At 39.7% G+C, this 15,404-nt stretch overlaps 1 protein-coding gene and 1 long non-coding RNA gene across 15 annotated transcripts in view; one reads left to right on the top strand and one right to left on the bottom strand.

Annotated features, from left to right (window-relative positions):
• The window catches only part of ARHGEF28 (Rho guanine nucleotide exchange factor 28), a 313,009-nt gene that overhangs the window by 125,686 nt on the left and 171,919 nt on the right, over positions 1-15,404 (bottom strand). The window contains exon 1 of one of the 14 annotated variants that reach the window (XM_082374851.1): positions 6,686-7,020. The exons of the other annotated variants lie outside the window; for them this stretch is intronic. Coding sequence (XP_082230977.1) covers positions 6,686-6,770 — 85 coding nt within the window. The 5' untranslated portion in view covers positions 6,771-7,020. Of the gene's footprint in view, positions 1-6,685; positions 7,021-15,404 lie in introns of those variants that run through there. 14 annotated transcript variants of the gene reach the window in all.
• The window catches only part of LOC309622636, a 205,353-nt gene that overhangs the window by 79,095 nt on the left and 110,854 nt on the right, over positions 1-15,404 (top strand). The window lies entirely within an intron of this gene.

The raw sequence follows: 15,404 nt of genomic DNA, 5'->3' as shown, positions 1-15,404 counted from the left end.
AGAGACCAGGAGGACCCTGGGGCCTCCTCCTCCTCCCCACCACCAACTTACCCCCCACCCTCACCAGGAAATCACATTCAATACCAGCCTGGCAAGAAAGGAGGCAGAGGAGGAGGAAGAAATCTGAGACAGTAGATATTTTACTTAAAGAGACTGAGCAGTTACCAAAAATGACTATTTTCATTATTGCATTGGACCAAGTAGACTAAAATATACCCTTTCCTGTCCCCACTGTCTAGAGGGTAGGACTTCATAGAAAGATCACATCTATTATAGATAAAATAAAGAAATAAAGGCAAAATAAAGAAATAAAAGCAAAATAAAAAGCATCTGAGTGTAGTGTAGTAAAACTGTGCATAATACACTTTCACTATTTACTGCCTGCTTTCTGTGATCCAGCTATTGGAGATGTGAAAACAGGTCAGCTAGGCTCCACCTTCAAGGAATTCAGTGTCTTAGGGGTGAGGGACATTAAATAATAGTTGTGATACAGTAATGTGAGGGTTGTTATAAAAATATACATGAGCCAGAGTGGCACAAAGGAGAGAACGATGAACTCAAGGGAATTCAGGGGAGGCTTCCAGAAAAAGGATCCTCAAGCTGCATCTTAAAGGGCAAGTTCGAGATTTCTAGTTAGAAGTGGGAGAAATAGTCACCTGAATTCGCTAAACAAAAAGTAAAAGGGGGAGGGGAAAGATTTACTGAAGCCATGTGAGGGCAACTCCAAAACTGAAGGAATTTGATATCCAAGCCTTGAGAGGGGGGCATCTTGGCAGCAACAGGCCCCCAAGGACTAGAACGAGGGCCTGGAATCCAGCAGGACCCTACCACAAGACTGCTTCTCTTTACATGTGCGCAGTATTTCCTCCTACTACAGACTGCTTTGTCCCAGCTAACGGCTTCCATTCCCACCCTTCCAGCACTGCTACCCAAGAAGGAAGACATCTCCCTCCAAATTCCAGTTTGAAGAATACCAAGGAAACACACTGATTTACCAAGTTGAGATCATGTGCCCACCCTGGGACTACAGCTGTGGCCAGGCAGGAGGAGTGTTGTGATCGGACCACCTGGGTGGGATGCCCACCCCACTGCATCCAGGAGGGCAAGGTCATATGAGAAGGTGGCAGCATCATTTGGACCCATGGCCAGAGCAGTGGAGGGGCCGTCCACTAAAGAATGTGTGTGCTGCTCAGTGAAGGGCAAGAGAATATGAGGCAGACAGAACCATCTCTCCAGGCCAAGTTAACATTTGGCCCCTCTCTACGTTTCCATGCCCCATGAATCAACAGCGCACAAGCCCGGCCTATCGTCCATCACCTTGATACACTCTATGTATGCCTGACTCTGCCCATTTGCTTGGAAGGACAGTCTATTAAAACCCCACCAGTTCACCACAGGCTACTGAAATGACATCCCTTTCATGATGCCCTCAACATGAACTGGTCTCTTCACCTTGAACTTTGACAGTAATTTGTCCTGAGCTCCCCTATTGGACTTATCACATTCTGCCTTAATTAATATATCTGAATAAACAACCATTGGTCCTTCTCCAAAACTGGAGTGGTAGGCAGGAATCTCTTGAACATGGGGTGATAAATTAGAATAGTGCCTCCTTTCCACTGACAGGAATTAATGCAGAAATGCATCTTGCCTAAGAATTTGAACTAACTCAAAATAAAGGGAAAAAATCAGTTTCAAATATGTAGCTATGCGGTTTGGCAACAGGCTTGTAATGGGCCTCCTCTCCCAGGCTGACAAAGGTAGGCCTCCTGGCAGAGTCTGAAATTGAAACTGCTCCACGTGAGGTTAAACACTATCTTCATTGTGAGCCAACGAAATCTTAGTAGGTTATGTCACCTTTAGGAAAATGTTTCTCTTCCTTAAGAAGGATTTCTGTAGTGACTTATTCCTCCTATGGTATTCAGGCATCCTTTGGGGACTTTCTAGATGGAATACATACATGCACATGAAACTGTGTATGTATTCAATAAAACTTCTTGAAAGAAAGGAAGGAAGGGAGGGAGGGAGGGCAGGAAACAGGAAGAAAACAAGTAAGTCCATGAGACAAAAGTAAGTCACTTTAAAAATTATCATTAAACCTTCTGAGATGTCATCATACCTTTAATACGTACCGGGTCAGGGATTATTTTTCAGATTGGGTACCTGCTCTCCAAACACTAAATGAGCTCATGAGATAGACCAAGACAGTGGTCTCATGATTCTTATCTCCACTTCCAGCACACTCACTCTCTCTGACTTTATCTTTCTCTGTCTGGGACAAACCTGGGAAGCTTCCAGGATACACTGGAAGCTCTCCCATACCATCCTTTTCTCAGTTCACCCTGCCTCTTCTGCTCCTCACCCGACTATCCCATGCTCCAGTCATCCATTCATCTCTTCCCTCACAAGCCAACGATGTGTGTCAGTACTAGATACATATGTGTGTGGATGTAACAAGACATAAGACATAAGAACAAGACATAAGAACAGCACTAACATTTTACTTCCCCAGTTTCCACTGCCACCTCTATTCCTAGTCCAAGATGCACAGGACAGGTAGAAGCTACCATGGTGAGATACAGTGGCACCTTTTGAATATAAGACAGCTACCTTTTGAATTCACCATCCCTTACCTCTACTAAGAGGTGGTGAAACACACTGGGAAGAACAAAACCTTTAAATTCAAGGACTATGTCCTGTTGTGGGTCTGGCTCTGCATTTATTGGCCCTGATCTTGGGCAACTCATTTCTCTGAGCCTCAGAGCCCCAAACTAATAAATGAAGATGACACCTGACATACAGGTCTTTTATAAGATAACACATGTGAAAACCACCTTGTACGTACAATGAATGAATGCCATTCACCTTATTTTACCATGCTTACTGTTCCCTGTATTTCTTGGTATGGACTTGGATATAACTTTAAAACTCTTTAAGCCTCAGTTTCCTCAACTGTAAAACAGAGATAGTATCTTGAGTTATTTTGAGAATCAGATGTTATAAGTATAAAGTACCTACCACAGCTTAGTAAACAATGGTTATTATGATTAATAAGGTAGTACATACATACTAGTTATTTTGACTATAACTACAGAAAGTTTGGTCCTATCTAAGCTCTCCAAGGTTGTTTTCAAATAGGCATCGCCTCTTGCACCAGCAAAAAAAAAAAGCAGTCTTTCACACTTTGTGTCATTAGAGAGGCATATGATGGATATGAGCTGGAGTAGGAGAGAATGAGACACACGGTATAAGTGGATGAAAGGCACAAAGAGAAGAAGAGTTCAACACTTTCTGAGACCTGATGATTCATACTAAAAATGCATTTAAAAGACAATAATTATGGGGAACTTAGGTGAAGCCCAATCCCTATATTTAAAATTTTTTCATTAATAAATATTAAATTTCTTCGTTGACTCTCCTACTGAAATCAACAAAACAAAAATCCAGGCATTCCTGGAGTCCTTGAAGTGGACAGTCGTGGATTCTGGCCCACACCAATCATTAACCACTCAGTTTCCAGTACAGCCTGTTCTGGGCTGCCCATAATATGACAAAGGGCAACTCTGAGATCCCAGGAATACATTTTGGGCAGTTTGGTTTTAACTGCTTTCACCCTCTGCTTACATCACATTCCCCTCTAGACACCAGTCATTTCCAAAAGCGCGGCTTCTAAGTTAGATCCTTTTCTCTTTCCTTCTGAGGGCATGAGGATAAGAAAGTAGTAGATGTGGTTTTTAGTTAATATATAAGTATTGATAGGTTTCTGCTAATCCAATTTTCCTCTTATTACCAAACCCTCTAAATTTTCACCTCTCGAAACAAACCAGTAATGTGTACGTGTGTCTATCAAAGAACAGTGATAATAAGGCAGGAGGGGATATTAAAAGAAAGAGAATACTAATAAGGAGGATCAGGACACAAAAAAGAAGAGAGAATAAAAAATAATTCTGACAAAATATGAAAGGTTTGCTAATAAGCCAGAAATCCCAAGCCCTCAACACCCCTTCACGACTTCCCAGGAGACCAGAACCCACATCCTGAGAATGATGTCGGTGATGATTAGAAGGAAGGAAAGACTAAGGAAGAAACTCAAGCCACCTTAGTTTTAAAGACTGACAGAATAAGGGACAAGAGACCACAGTTTTTCACAACCTAACCACGGAACTGAAAAAAATCAGGTTCCTTGGTGTTTCTTCTACTATATGAAGGTGGAACATCTGTATCCCGGGAGAGGTAGGATCCATTCCAAAGCTTAAGATCCCTGTAAGCAGGGACAGTATCCGTCTGGTTCACTACTTCGTCCCACCCTCTAGGAAGCACCTGGCACTCTGGACACACTTGCTGAACACTGAAATGATTCCCCATCACTTCACTTCTTCAGGCCCCATCATACTCACCTATAAAATGAGGTGGTTGGGCCCGGCCATTTCTAAGGCCCTTTTGGCTGTAATGTCTATGGTCCTGGGATTCCATCCAGCTGACATTACAGTGTGACCAAACCCACCCTTCACACCTAGGTCATCATTATTTAACAGACAAAGGAAGCATGGGACACAGTCTGACCATCCCCAGCTCTCTGCTACCAATCTTAGTTTCACTTGTCCTTTGTTTATTAGAGGCAAATAGTTAATCATTTTCAAATCCCAGGTACCTGCTTTCACTTGAATTGAGTTTAATTTATACATGGCTATGTTATGACTTTCTGCTGTAGTTCAAACTGGCTGTGCTCCAGCTTTGGATTTCAAAGGAGAATGTGATTAACGCATTCCCTACAACTCCAGTGGACTCTCAAGGTTCTCCACTGGCCTCCTAATCATTAATCCCACATCTCTCCAGGCTGTTAGGCTACCGAAGCCTCCCTACAACATAGGCGTCCAGTCTGCCAGCCAGGCAATATAAATACAAAACTATATAAAGCAGATTATTCCCCAAATTTAACTGGATGAGAATTAGCACAAAGATTTAGTAGTCTTACAGAACTGCTACCTGCCCTCAAGAATTTCTCCATGTACGAGAACTAATAATATTCACTCTAAGGAATGAAGGACTTCGTGTATCTCCCCTCTCAGAAGTCATTTAAAAGTTTTAAAAAAATTATTTGGAAACAATTTCAAACTTCCAGAAAAGTTGAAAGAATAAGAATAGCACAACGAACACCAATACATCCTCTTTACCCAGATTTACCTATTGTTAACATTTTACTCCATTTTCCATTTGAGCCTGAGCTTGCTTTCACATGCACACGTTTGTGTGCCCTATAGATACTCCCCTCCCCCCGAAACAATTAATGGTAAGCTGCATTTATATCATGGCCCTTTACCCCCAAAGAAGAAGCAATTACATTTTAAAATAGAATATAAGGAAAATAGAATGTTGTACAAATGTTTTAAGTCCCCAGTGATAGAATTTCAAGAATGGCAATGAACAGCGTGGGAGATTTGTTCAGGTTGAGGCTTTCTACTATTCCTAGAGAGTCAACCCATTGTATTCCTGGGATCAGCCTTGATCCCAGGCCAAGAGCAAACACACATGCACGCGCGCGCGCACACACACACACACACCTCCATTTTATTTTAGAAGGAAAAAAAAGCCTTGAAATGAAACAGGTACGGTGACAACCGCCAGCCTCCATTTTTCTCCAGGTAAAGCACAGGGTGATACGGTTGGTCATTCTGTTCTCACGAGAGAATTCTGCTCCCCCAGGACAAAGCTACAGAGGCGGCCCACTTTCAGAAACACCTCTTCTGCTTATAAGCTCACAAAAATGTTTCTGTTTGAACTAAAAACATAACCACATAAAGTCCCTCTACAACACAAGAAAGGGCTACTCACTGCCTTTCTAGTTTTGATAAACCTCAGAAGGCAACAATCACCACCTGCTGGGGATGGTGCACCGGATACTCAGGCCACCTCCGCTGTTGCCTAACACCAACTTGTCCCTTGGTTTCCAAGCCCTGCACCACAAGAGTGGGTTGCAGGTGAGGGGGAATAAGCAGCATGAAGCCACTCCATTATTATCACGCTGCAGATAAATAGCTCTTCTGCCTTTGGCAGTAAAGCATTTTGCATACTTGGTAATTACCGTTAATAAACTTTTTAATATGTGACTGCATCCCCTGGAGAAATATAGGCTTTCTTATTGAAATTACTTTCTTAAAATCCCTTCCTTAGAGCATCTACAAAATCAAGAAAGTAGAGTAGAAAAGAAAGAATTTTCTTAGATATAAAAAATTTTTTTTAATTAGCACACACTTGAAAACTAAAACACAAATGCAGCGGACACCGGGTACTAAGCGCAAGCATGGTTCTCTGCACATCCCACAAAGACCAGACACATTTAAATCAACAAGACACTTTATTGTCAAGGTAACACCAAGGTAACTGAGCAAATGAATCCAAAACATTTACCTTGTACTAAACTCCCTTTTTTTTTTTTTAAAGGAAAAAAATAGCGTATGCACAATACAGCACAAAGGAAGATTTAAAGTGAAAGGAACACAGGAAGGATGAGTAGGTTTACCTCAGAAGTCTATCTGTAAAGTATTTATATTATAAGAGTTTTATAAAGACATGTATAAACACGCACTTATCAGAAAGAGTCTCGCAAAGCAACGAGGAAAAGAAAGGTAAGAATAGGAAGACGCCCGGCTTGGCTCTGGGGGTAGTAAAAGATCGCATGATCTACCTTGTTTGGACGCCCTCCGTCGAATCTTCATTTTGGGGAAGGAAGGCCACGAGTAGTTAAAAGGTGAGTCCGAGTCAGAATCCATCTTTTTGTCTTGATGAAATCAACAGATTCAACAGCAGAGACTCAGGAAGAACTCGGACATCCCCAGCCAGGAGGCGAGTCTCCCGTGTGATGTAAAAGGAAGGAATGGGGCTGGGTGAAAGCTGCGAACACCGGGGAGGGAGAGGCAATAAATGTTTTGCTTCCTTCAGGCGTTCAGGCATGTAGACCAAGAAGGAGGCTATAAATATGCAAGCCAAACTGGGAAAGTAAAAGGCGAGCACAGCAGCTCGGAGTGGCACTGGTACACCGCAGTCCAGTTATTCAAAAGGTCACTGGGAGCAAATGAATCATTAACTCTCTTCTCGTTGCTGGAAATGGAAATGGAAATGAAGAAGAAAGGTAACTGCGAATTGAAAGAGAGCCGCCTGAGACTCAAGAAAACCCTCCCAATGCAGCCGCCTGTTTTGGTCGGGAGCTAGAGGATCATTTCTCAGAAAAGCCACCCTGTACAGCATGAGATAAAGGTTGAGGTTTATGTGTGTGGACAGCCAGAAAGCTCCAGTACACAGACAAATAAAGGCCGTCATACTCAGGGCAGGGATTTTTCCAGAGCAATCTATTCTTTCATACCACTGGCAGGTTTGGCAGCTTTTCAGATCTAAGAGCCAAAACAACTCTGATAATTCATTTAACAATCCAGTCACCCCATCCTTTTAATCCAAAAGGGGTTGGAAGCTTTAACTTTTATCCAGAATTGTACTTATTAAATTCATGTAAAGTCATCTACTTTACTGTTTAGCACAATTGGGGCGTTTTTTTCTCAAATTGTCACCAAGTTTGGCCATCAGTCGCAAGGAGCTGGGCGCCTTCGGGGCTCTGATCTAAACTTGCAGTCCATCTCAATGGAGCTAGCAACTAATTTACCACAAACCAACAGTTCTTACACAGTCTCCCTGAACAACTCGCCAGTAATTAGCATTCAGTAGAAGCCCATTACTGCCTCCCCATAAATTGTTGACACTGCTCAAACTTACTTCTCTAAACCCCTACCGGCAGGCGTACAGATACATGGGCCTCAAATAAGCTCAAGCACAGCAGCCAAGGTCTGCAGCGGAAAAAAAGTATATCCCAAGTCTCATACGGGAGTCTCTTTTAAGCATTTCTTTTCACAGAAGTATTGTATTTTGTTTGAGGGCATCTGACGGCCAAATAAACTAAAGGAGAGTGGAAACAATATGAGGATCCTTTCAACTCTGCAGATCTGGAACATGACAATATGTGTCTTAATTAACATTCATCTCCTTACTTCAATTATTTCAAAAATTGTTGGCACTCTCGTGCCATGCTGTGTGAGAAAACAGATGCATAACCTGCTCCCTGATAGCTAATCCTGTCTGATTGGGCTGGGGTTGGGTGAGGGGTACAGATAGATGCGAAGGAAATCAGAATTACATACGTCACCTCTGTTTTCATATGGGTTGCTATGTAAATATAGCATACAAGTAGATCAACTATAAGCTACGTAATGACAAGCATCACAACTAAGTTAAAACAAAAAATATATTCTCTACTTTGTGACCTTTTATTTGAAGAATAAGTACATATTTTTCTTACTCAGCTGGAGCAATCGTAAGGAAAAATTACTCTCAACTCTACTATCAGATAAGAGAGTTTTAGTCCGTACACAACTTTCTATAAGAAAATAGATAAAATCTTGTGAATGGGTTTTCATTCATTCTCAGTTTTAGGACTCAGAACACTGTAGGCAGCTGCTAAACGAATGAATGATTTACACAGTTAAGTCCCAACCCGTAGACGAAGAATCTTTGTATGACAGCTGTAATATTTTTGGTAAATATCTGCTAATTGAAGCGTGTATCTTGACCAAAAAAAAAATGCTATGTGAACCCTGGTAAAGTGTTTAAATATATATTTGCATTTTATTCATCATAACAGTGTCTACATTTGCAAAGAGCAATACTGTTGGGTGGAGAAAACCCGTTGTTCTCTAAGGCTCCATACAATACTTGGGGTGTGCACAGAACTCTTGGCTGCCTGAGAGATGTCCAGAGGCCCTAGAAAGGGAACCTCCACAAGTGTAGACAAGCACCATTTGGAAATGAAGGTACTGGGTCAGGAAATACTGTTATCTTTCTCATTATCATGCAAAGTAAAGTTTTAGAGCCACTTAACCAGGATAAATCCCAGGTCAACAAACTACTGGAGTGGGCTGCTCCTCTCTTAAGCATCAGAGACAGGTCAGAAGACCTTCAGGACAATGCAAAGATATGAAAGAACTTTGTAAAATGCAGTTCTTGAGTTGAGATGCCAGGTAGGTGCATCTCAATCTCATTATCCCCAAAGCGCAGTCCTTGTTGACCAATTCCATATCAACTGATTGCTGATAATAGAAATTATTCCGGTAATAAAACTACTAGAATTACCCAACCAGTACATATGAGAAACCCAACAAGAGACTTTCCAATCTCCTCATTTGCTTTATTATTTATCAACATTGTTTAAAGAATAAATTGAGTTTACTGACCAGCAGTGTGCATAGTTAACATAAAAAGTGGAGTATCAAATATTGTGTTGACAGTCTTTTTTTAGGCCAACTCGTTTTCTTACCAAAGTATTTCTCCTGAATATGGGTCATTTATCCTCCTTGTTTTCTACAGTAATTGAGTTTGTCCCGGCATTGGGTCAATGTGATTGCATTTAAATTAATTCAAGATGTTATTTACATCTCATTCATATTCAACAGCTTAATTTCTTTGCTTTCTCTGACTGGCTGATTGCAATTGCAGTTGGCAGAATTCAATGATATATCCCCAAGGCCACTTTCTCACCAGATATCATACAACCATGACAACAGAAGAATGTAAATGATTTCATCAGCCTTACTGTGCCCGCTCTAATTAGAAAATCCTTTACTTAGAAAATAACCTCCATAAAGTCACAATTATCCAGGACACATGCTGTCACCTACCTTTCAACAATGATAAAACTGAACCTCCCTAGAAGAGGATTTATATTTCAATTTAAATTACAGTATTTGTACAGTTTTCTTATCCTCCAATGGGATCCAAAATTCCTTGAGGACAAAAACTGTGTTTTACATTCATATTTTTAAGGAGCCTCAAGCTGAAAAGAAAAAGTATGGGATTTTGGAGACATGAGACATATATAGATAGTCGCCGGCTTATGATGGTTCAACTTAGGATTTTTCGACTTTACCGATGGTGCGGAAGCAACACGCATTCAGTAGAAACTGGACTTGGAATTCTGAATTTTGATCTTTTCCCAGACTGGCGATATGCCCTATGACACTCTGTCGTGATGCTGAGCAGGGGCAGCGAGTACAGATCCCAGTCAGCCACGCGATCATGAGGGTAAACACCCCATATGCTTACAGCCATCCTGTACCCATACAATCATTCTGTTTTTCAGTTTTACTACTGTATTCAATAAATTACGAGATACTCAACACTTTATTATAAAATATGCTTTGTGTTAGATGACGATGCCCAGTTGTAGGCTAATGTATGTGTTCTGAGCATTTAAAATACTCTAGGCTAAGCTAGGACGCTCAGCAGGTTAGATTTATTAAACGCATTTTTTCACTTACGATATTTTCAACTTATGATGGTTTTATTGGGGCATGACCCCATCGTAAGTCAAGGAAGATCTATATATCTGGACTCTGTCACTTATTTACTTAGTGGCCCTAACCAAGTCACTCATACCTTCTGATCCTCAGTTGTTTCCTATAAAATGGGATATCTATACTTCAAACAGTTGTAAGGATCAAATGAGATTATAACAGTAAAGAACATACGTCTTCACTGAGTTTTAGTTTAAATGTTAACTGTAAATAAAGTTTCCCTTTCATTATATTTCTCTCCTATATTATAGACACTGAAAGATTCTTATCTTTATCTCAAGAATAATAGCTTGATTTTCAAAACAGAGACATGGCAACATGAAAAGAAGTTCCAAGGAAATCATACCGACACAGAAAGAGGAGGATTTGTTTTGCTTTTCTGCTCCATTGTTTGACCACCAGAGACTACAGTTTTTAACACTGTTAAACACCACTCTTGGGGAAAAAAATAAAAATAATAAAAAAATACAGACAAAAGGCAGCAGGACCCATGATGCAAGGACAAGCCTATCCTGGATAATTTCAGCCTAAACAGTGACAATTTCATGTAGTTCAAATTCTAGCATTAGGTGAAAGTCAGAGATAATCAAAGTCTTCCTCAAAAATGCCTTAGAAGGCACCATGTCATCACTCTAAGTTCAACAGAAACAGTTCTTTGCTGGAGAACATCGTTACCTCGGTCGGACACCAGATGAAATGGTTGGCTTTCACTGAGAGGCCATGTTTTACAGAAAACAAAGGTCTTAAAAGCACGGCTCACATCCACATGTAAGATGCACTCACTGTGAGCCCCAGGGAGGGAAGCGCACATTCACGTCCAGCTTCATGCTCACTCAGGGCCGTTACACTCACTGAGTGTAGAACCACCTGAGGTTCAAATTGTTATTTTTCTCCCTATCTCCCCTCCTTGTTGTATTTTTTTAATAGAGCCTATAAAGTTGAATTCACATAAAATAGACATGAAGTAGGAGCATGGTACAATGGTGGTCATAAATTAGAAACCCAGGGTGCCACCATTCATAATACCACCTTACTTTAAAAATAAGAATATTTTTACTTTTATCTACCTTAATTACCTTGATTTATTTGAACAAAAACTCTGCATGCCCCTCCGAAAGTTCTGATATGCCCCCTTATGTCATCCTACTATCTAAGGGGGAGAAAAAACCCAGACACAACCTAGAAGTCCAACAAATGAAATTACCTGTATTATGATATACCCACATGTAATACAAAAAGAGAAAAAAATTCTCAAAAACACTTCAGGATAGGAAAATAATAGATTTTCTGACCAAAGTAACATATTAAAGAATTATGTTGCCAAAGCTTCCACCAGCATTTAGTATTGCTACAGATACAGGTTCTACTTAGATGATTCTCTTAAGGAAATAAAGATCCTTGGTGGATCTCTTTTTGTCTTAAACACTGAAGTTCCTGGGTATAACCTGAAAGGAAAGAATTAGGACAAATTCACTAAGTTTTTCTGAATGATACATTATGAAGAATTTTGAATTTATCCTGAAGAGGCAGCTGTGGATAGTAAATGTAAGGGTCCCTGGAGGTGGAAGAAGCAAGGTTATGGGCCATAAGTCTGGACAGAGAAAGGATGGAGGGGGAGGAAAGTATCTTGTTACAGCCTGAGGAGAAAAAAAATTCTTCATAGTAGGAAGAGCCGAGGCACCTCGGGAAGCAACATCTATGATTACATTTGAAGTTTTTTCTGATAACGTTCCAATTTTAATTTTCCCAAACCTTCTGAAAAAGTTTCTTACATGTTATGGACTTATTCACAAACTTTTTTTAAAATCAATTTTAACATCAAAGTTCTATTGTTCTATAGACTTTTATGGTCATTCACATGTAAATAAGTTAAAAGAGCAAAGAATTTAAATCGTTTTAATATAAGTGTTATCAAGCCTACAGTTCTGAAGCTGAAATTCACACAAAATGTGATGGATAATCCTGTTTGTTTGGGTTTTTTTTAAAGGGTGGGCTCATCTTGTGTATGCTACTGGAGTATTGTTGCTTCTAGGCCCTCTCAACTGACGGAGCACTGAAATATGTGTGTCCTAACCTAGGTATATACACATACCTACAAATATTTCCATACACAACCATGTGTATCTATTTGAACTAATCATGAGTACATAGTGATGTCCACGTCTCTCATTCATTAGCACATGGATGATTCTGGCCTCCTCCCCTTGCTTTTCTGTAAACTCCCACTCCAATAGTGAAAAACCTGACACCTACTCTCCATCATCCATTGACTTACTTATTTCCAGTATATATTAATAGTGGTATCAGAAATGTTAACCTGTACCCCTATGGGAAACAACTTTCTCACCTAGAAGACATGCTTATGTACAGTTTCCTTTGCCTTTATTCTTACAGACTCTACTCATTTCCAAAGTTACTGAGGTCTGCACCCCGCTCCCATCCTCTACAGTGAGGTTGTTTCCAAAGTTTTTAGTACAATTAGGTTGTTCTGCTACATTTTGTATTCCATCACAGGATCCTCCAACCTCTTAATTTTTTATTTGCACACATTGAAGTCTCCTCCGTGTGCCATAAAGTTCTATGGGTTTTGACAAATGCAGTGTCATGTATCTACCATTACAGTATCATAAAGAATATATTCACCACCCTAAGATAAAACCCCACAATGACAGGAATATGTAGAAAGGACACAGAAGCCAACTGAAAGAGTCCCTCATCACCAAAGCTAGAACACTCTGAATAAAGTAGTACTAGATTACTACCCAAAGTGTAAAATAAATATCCATGAATTTATACTGACATAAATGATTGAATAAATAAGCGAGAGGGATAAAAATCTCCCATGGAGAAGAATTCCAAATGGTTTCTGTAGATACTTTGCCCACAGGGAAGCATACGGATAACTCCTCATTCCTAAAGCGTGGGCTGCACATCATGACTTCCTTCCAAAGAACACAATATGGAAAGAGGAGTGGGGAAGAGTAACTTTACAGTGGAGAAACCTGACAAACACTAGCTCTACCAGGTAATCAAGGTCATCATCAACACTGACAAGTCATGTTGATATTATATGCTATTGATATAATGTGATGGAAATGGCACTTAACCTCTGTGGTCTTCCTCCCAAAACCCATAACCTCAGTTTAATGATAGAGAAAACACCCCAAAATTACCAATTAAGGGACATTCTATGGAATACATGACCAGTATTCCTCAAAACTGTCAAGATCATCAAAAACAAGCCTGAGAAACTCTCACAGCCAAGGGGAGCCTAAGGAAACACAGCTGAATGTAATATGGTATCCTGGGACAGAAGAAGGAAACTAGATAAAAACTAAGGAAATCTAAATAAAGGATGGACTTTAGTCAATAATAATGTATCAAAACTGGTTCATTAATTTTAACAAATATACCATAATAATATATGATGTTAATAATAAGGGAAACTAGGGGAGTCTAGGGGGCTGGGTGTATGGGAACTCTCTGTACCATCTTTGCAACTTTTCTGTAAATCTAAAACTGTTCTACAAAATAAAGTGTAAAAATGTTTTAAAGGATGGGGACAAAATGTACAGACTCTATGTTCATTAAATATTTGTGGAATTCATGCTAAAAGAAAGTGTGCATTGCTTATTCAGATACATAGAACTCAAGTCATGCATAAAACTCCATTTCCCTTTGCTTAAGTTCTGAAGTGAAGTTCCCATGTAACTCTGAGGGAACTAATTAGACATTAAAAGATTATATGCTAAAAATAATTGTAATTTCTCAGAAACAAATAGTGTCACTTTGGGGTTAATATGTTCCTAAGAGTTAACCCTAATGAGGAGCCCCCATTGGACACTTGTGAGGTAGGTAAGTCTACTTCAGTTAGATCAGCAGAAACCTAATGGTAGATAAATCTCAAGAACCTGGATGAAGCCCAGCTCGCTTACTCAAAGTTTGCTTCAAAATTCTAGACACCTTTAATTTCACTCTTTATTCTGTTTTTTGTTTGTTATTTTAAATGTTATGAAGAAACAAAAGACTATTTACCCCTGGCTCTCCTATTCGGCATATGATTGCATCACTTCTTTCCTCTGCTTTACACGCATTCTTCAGAAGAATCTCATATTGTGAAGAATAAGTTCTGTTGGATTTCTTGCCCATGACTGAAGTAAGAGGCCAAGTTTCATAAAAACGTCTTCCAAATTAGGCACTCTAAAAGTTACAGCAAATTGTCCCAATAAATTGATAGAGCTCGTACTGCCTGGCAATGAAAGCTAACCAGAATCTTAATTGTCCTAAAGTCCCTTCCAAGGGATTAACCACTGGGTACTCAGCAAGCCTAAACTCAACATAAACACACTGACACTGCAATCAAGCCTGAAACCTAAGTTTTCCTCTGTGCAGGCAATTCTTTCATTAACCATCTGCACACACAGGTATTCTGAAGTGTTTCAACAAAAGGAAAGGGGGCAACATCCCTAAGTGGAAATTTAACTTTCCACAAAAAGCATTTACAAATACTATTTCCAGGATATATTTCATATTCTTCATTTGTTTCATGTTTTATAAGGTAGTTGTAGTTTCCTTAAGATTTTATACTTGTTTGAAATTTATAATTATTTGATTTAATCAAAACAGAATCTTTAGGGACAGAAGCTATGGAATTATTCACTAAGCTGGTTTATTTGGAGTTGAGGATCCTATTTTGGAGTATGAAAAATTTAGAGTTCAGAGAAAGAACTGCCATATTTTTCCCCCTCCTAGATTACATTTCAGAAATTAAGTTGGTTTGTGACATGAAAGAAAAAGGTGATTTAGAATACACTACAGCTAGGTTGGTACTACTGTCAAACATCAGGCCTCCTTGTAACGCCCTATGACATTAGTGTAAACAATCATCCACTCCCTTCATCCCAAACTGTGCACCTCTTAAGTCCAATAAATGAATGTGACATCAAACTACAATCACTTGATTCCTTCTTAACGTTTAAAAAGAATCTTTAAAGGTTTAATCATCTCATT

This window comes from Balaenoptera borealis (assembly GCF_965194805.1).
Source record: "Balaenoptera borealis genome assembly, chromosome: 2".
In the NCBI taxonomy this organism is placed as follows: domain Eukaryota; kingdom Metazoa; phylum Chordata; class Mammalia; order Artiodactyla; family Balaenopteridae; genus Balaenoptera; species Balaenoptera borealis.
Note: the sequence above shows the minus strand (reverse complement) of the source record. Positions and strands in the feature narration are given on the sequence as shown.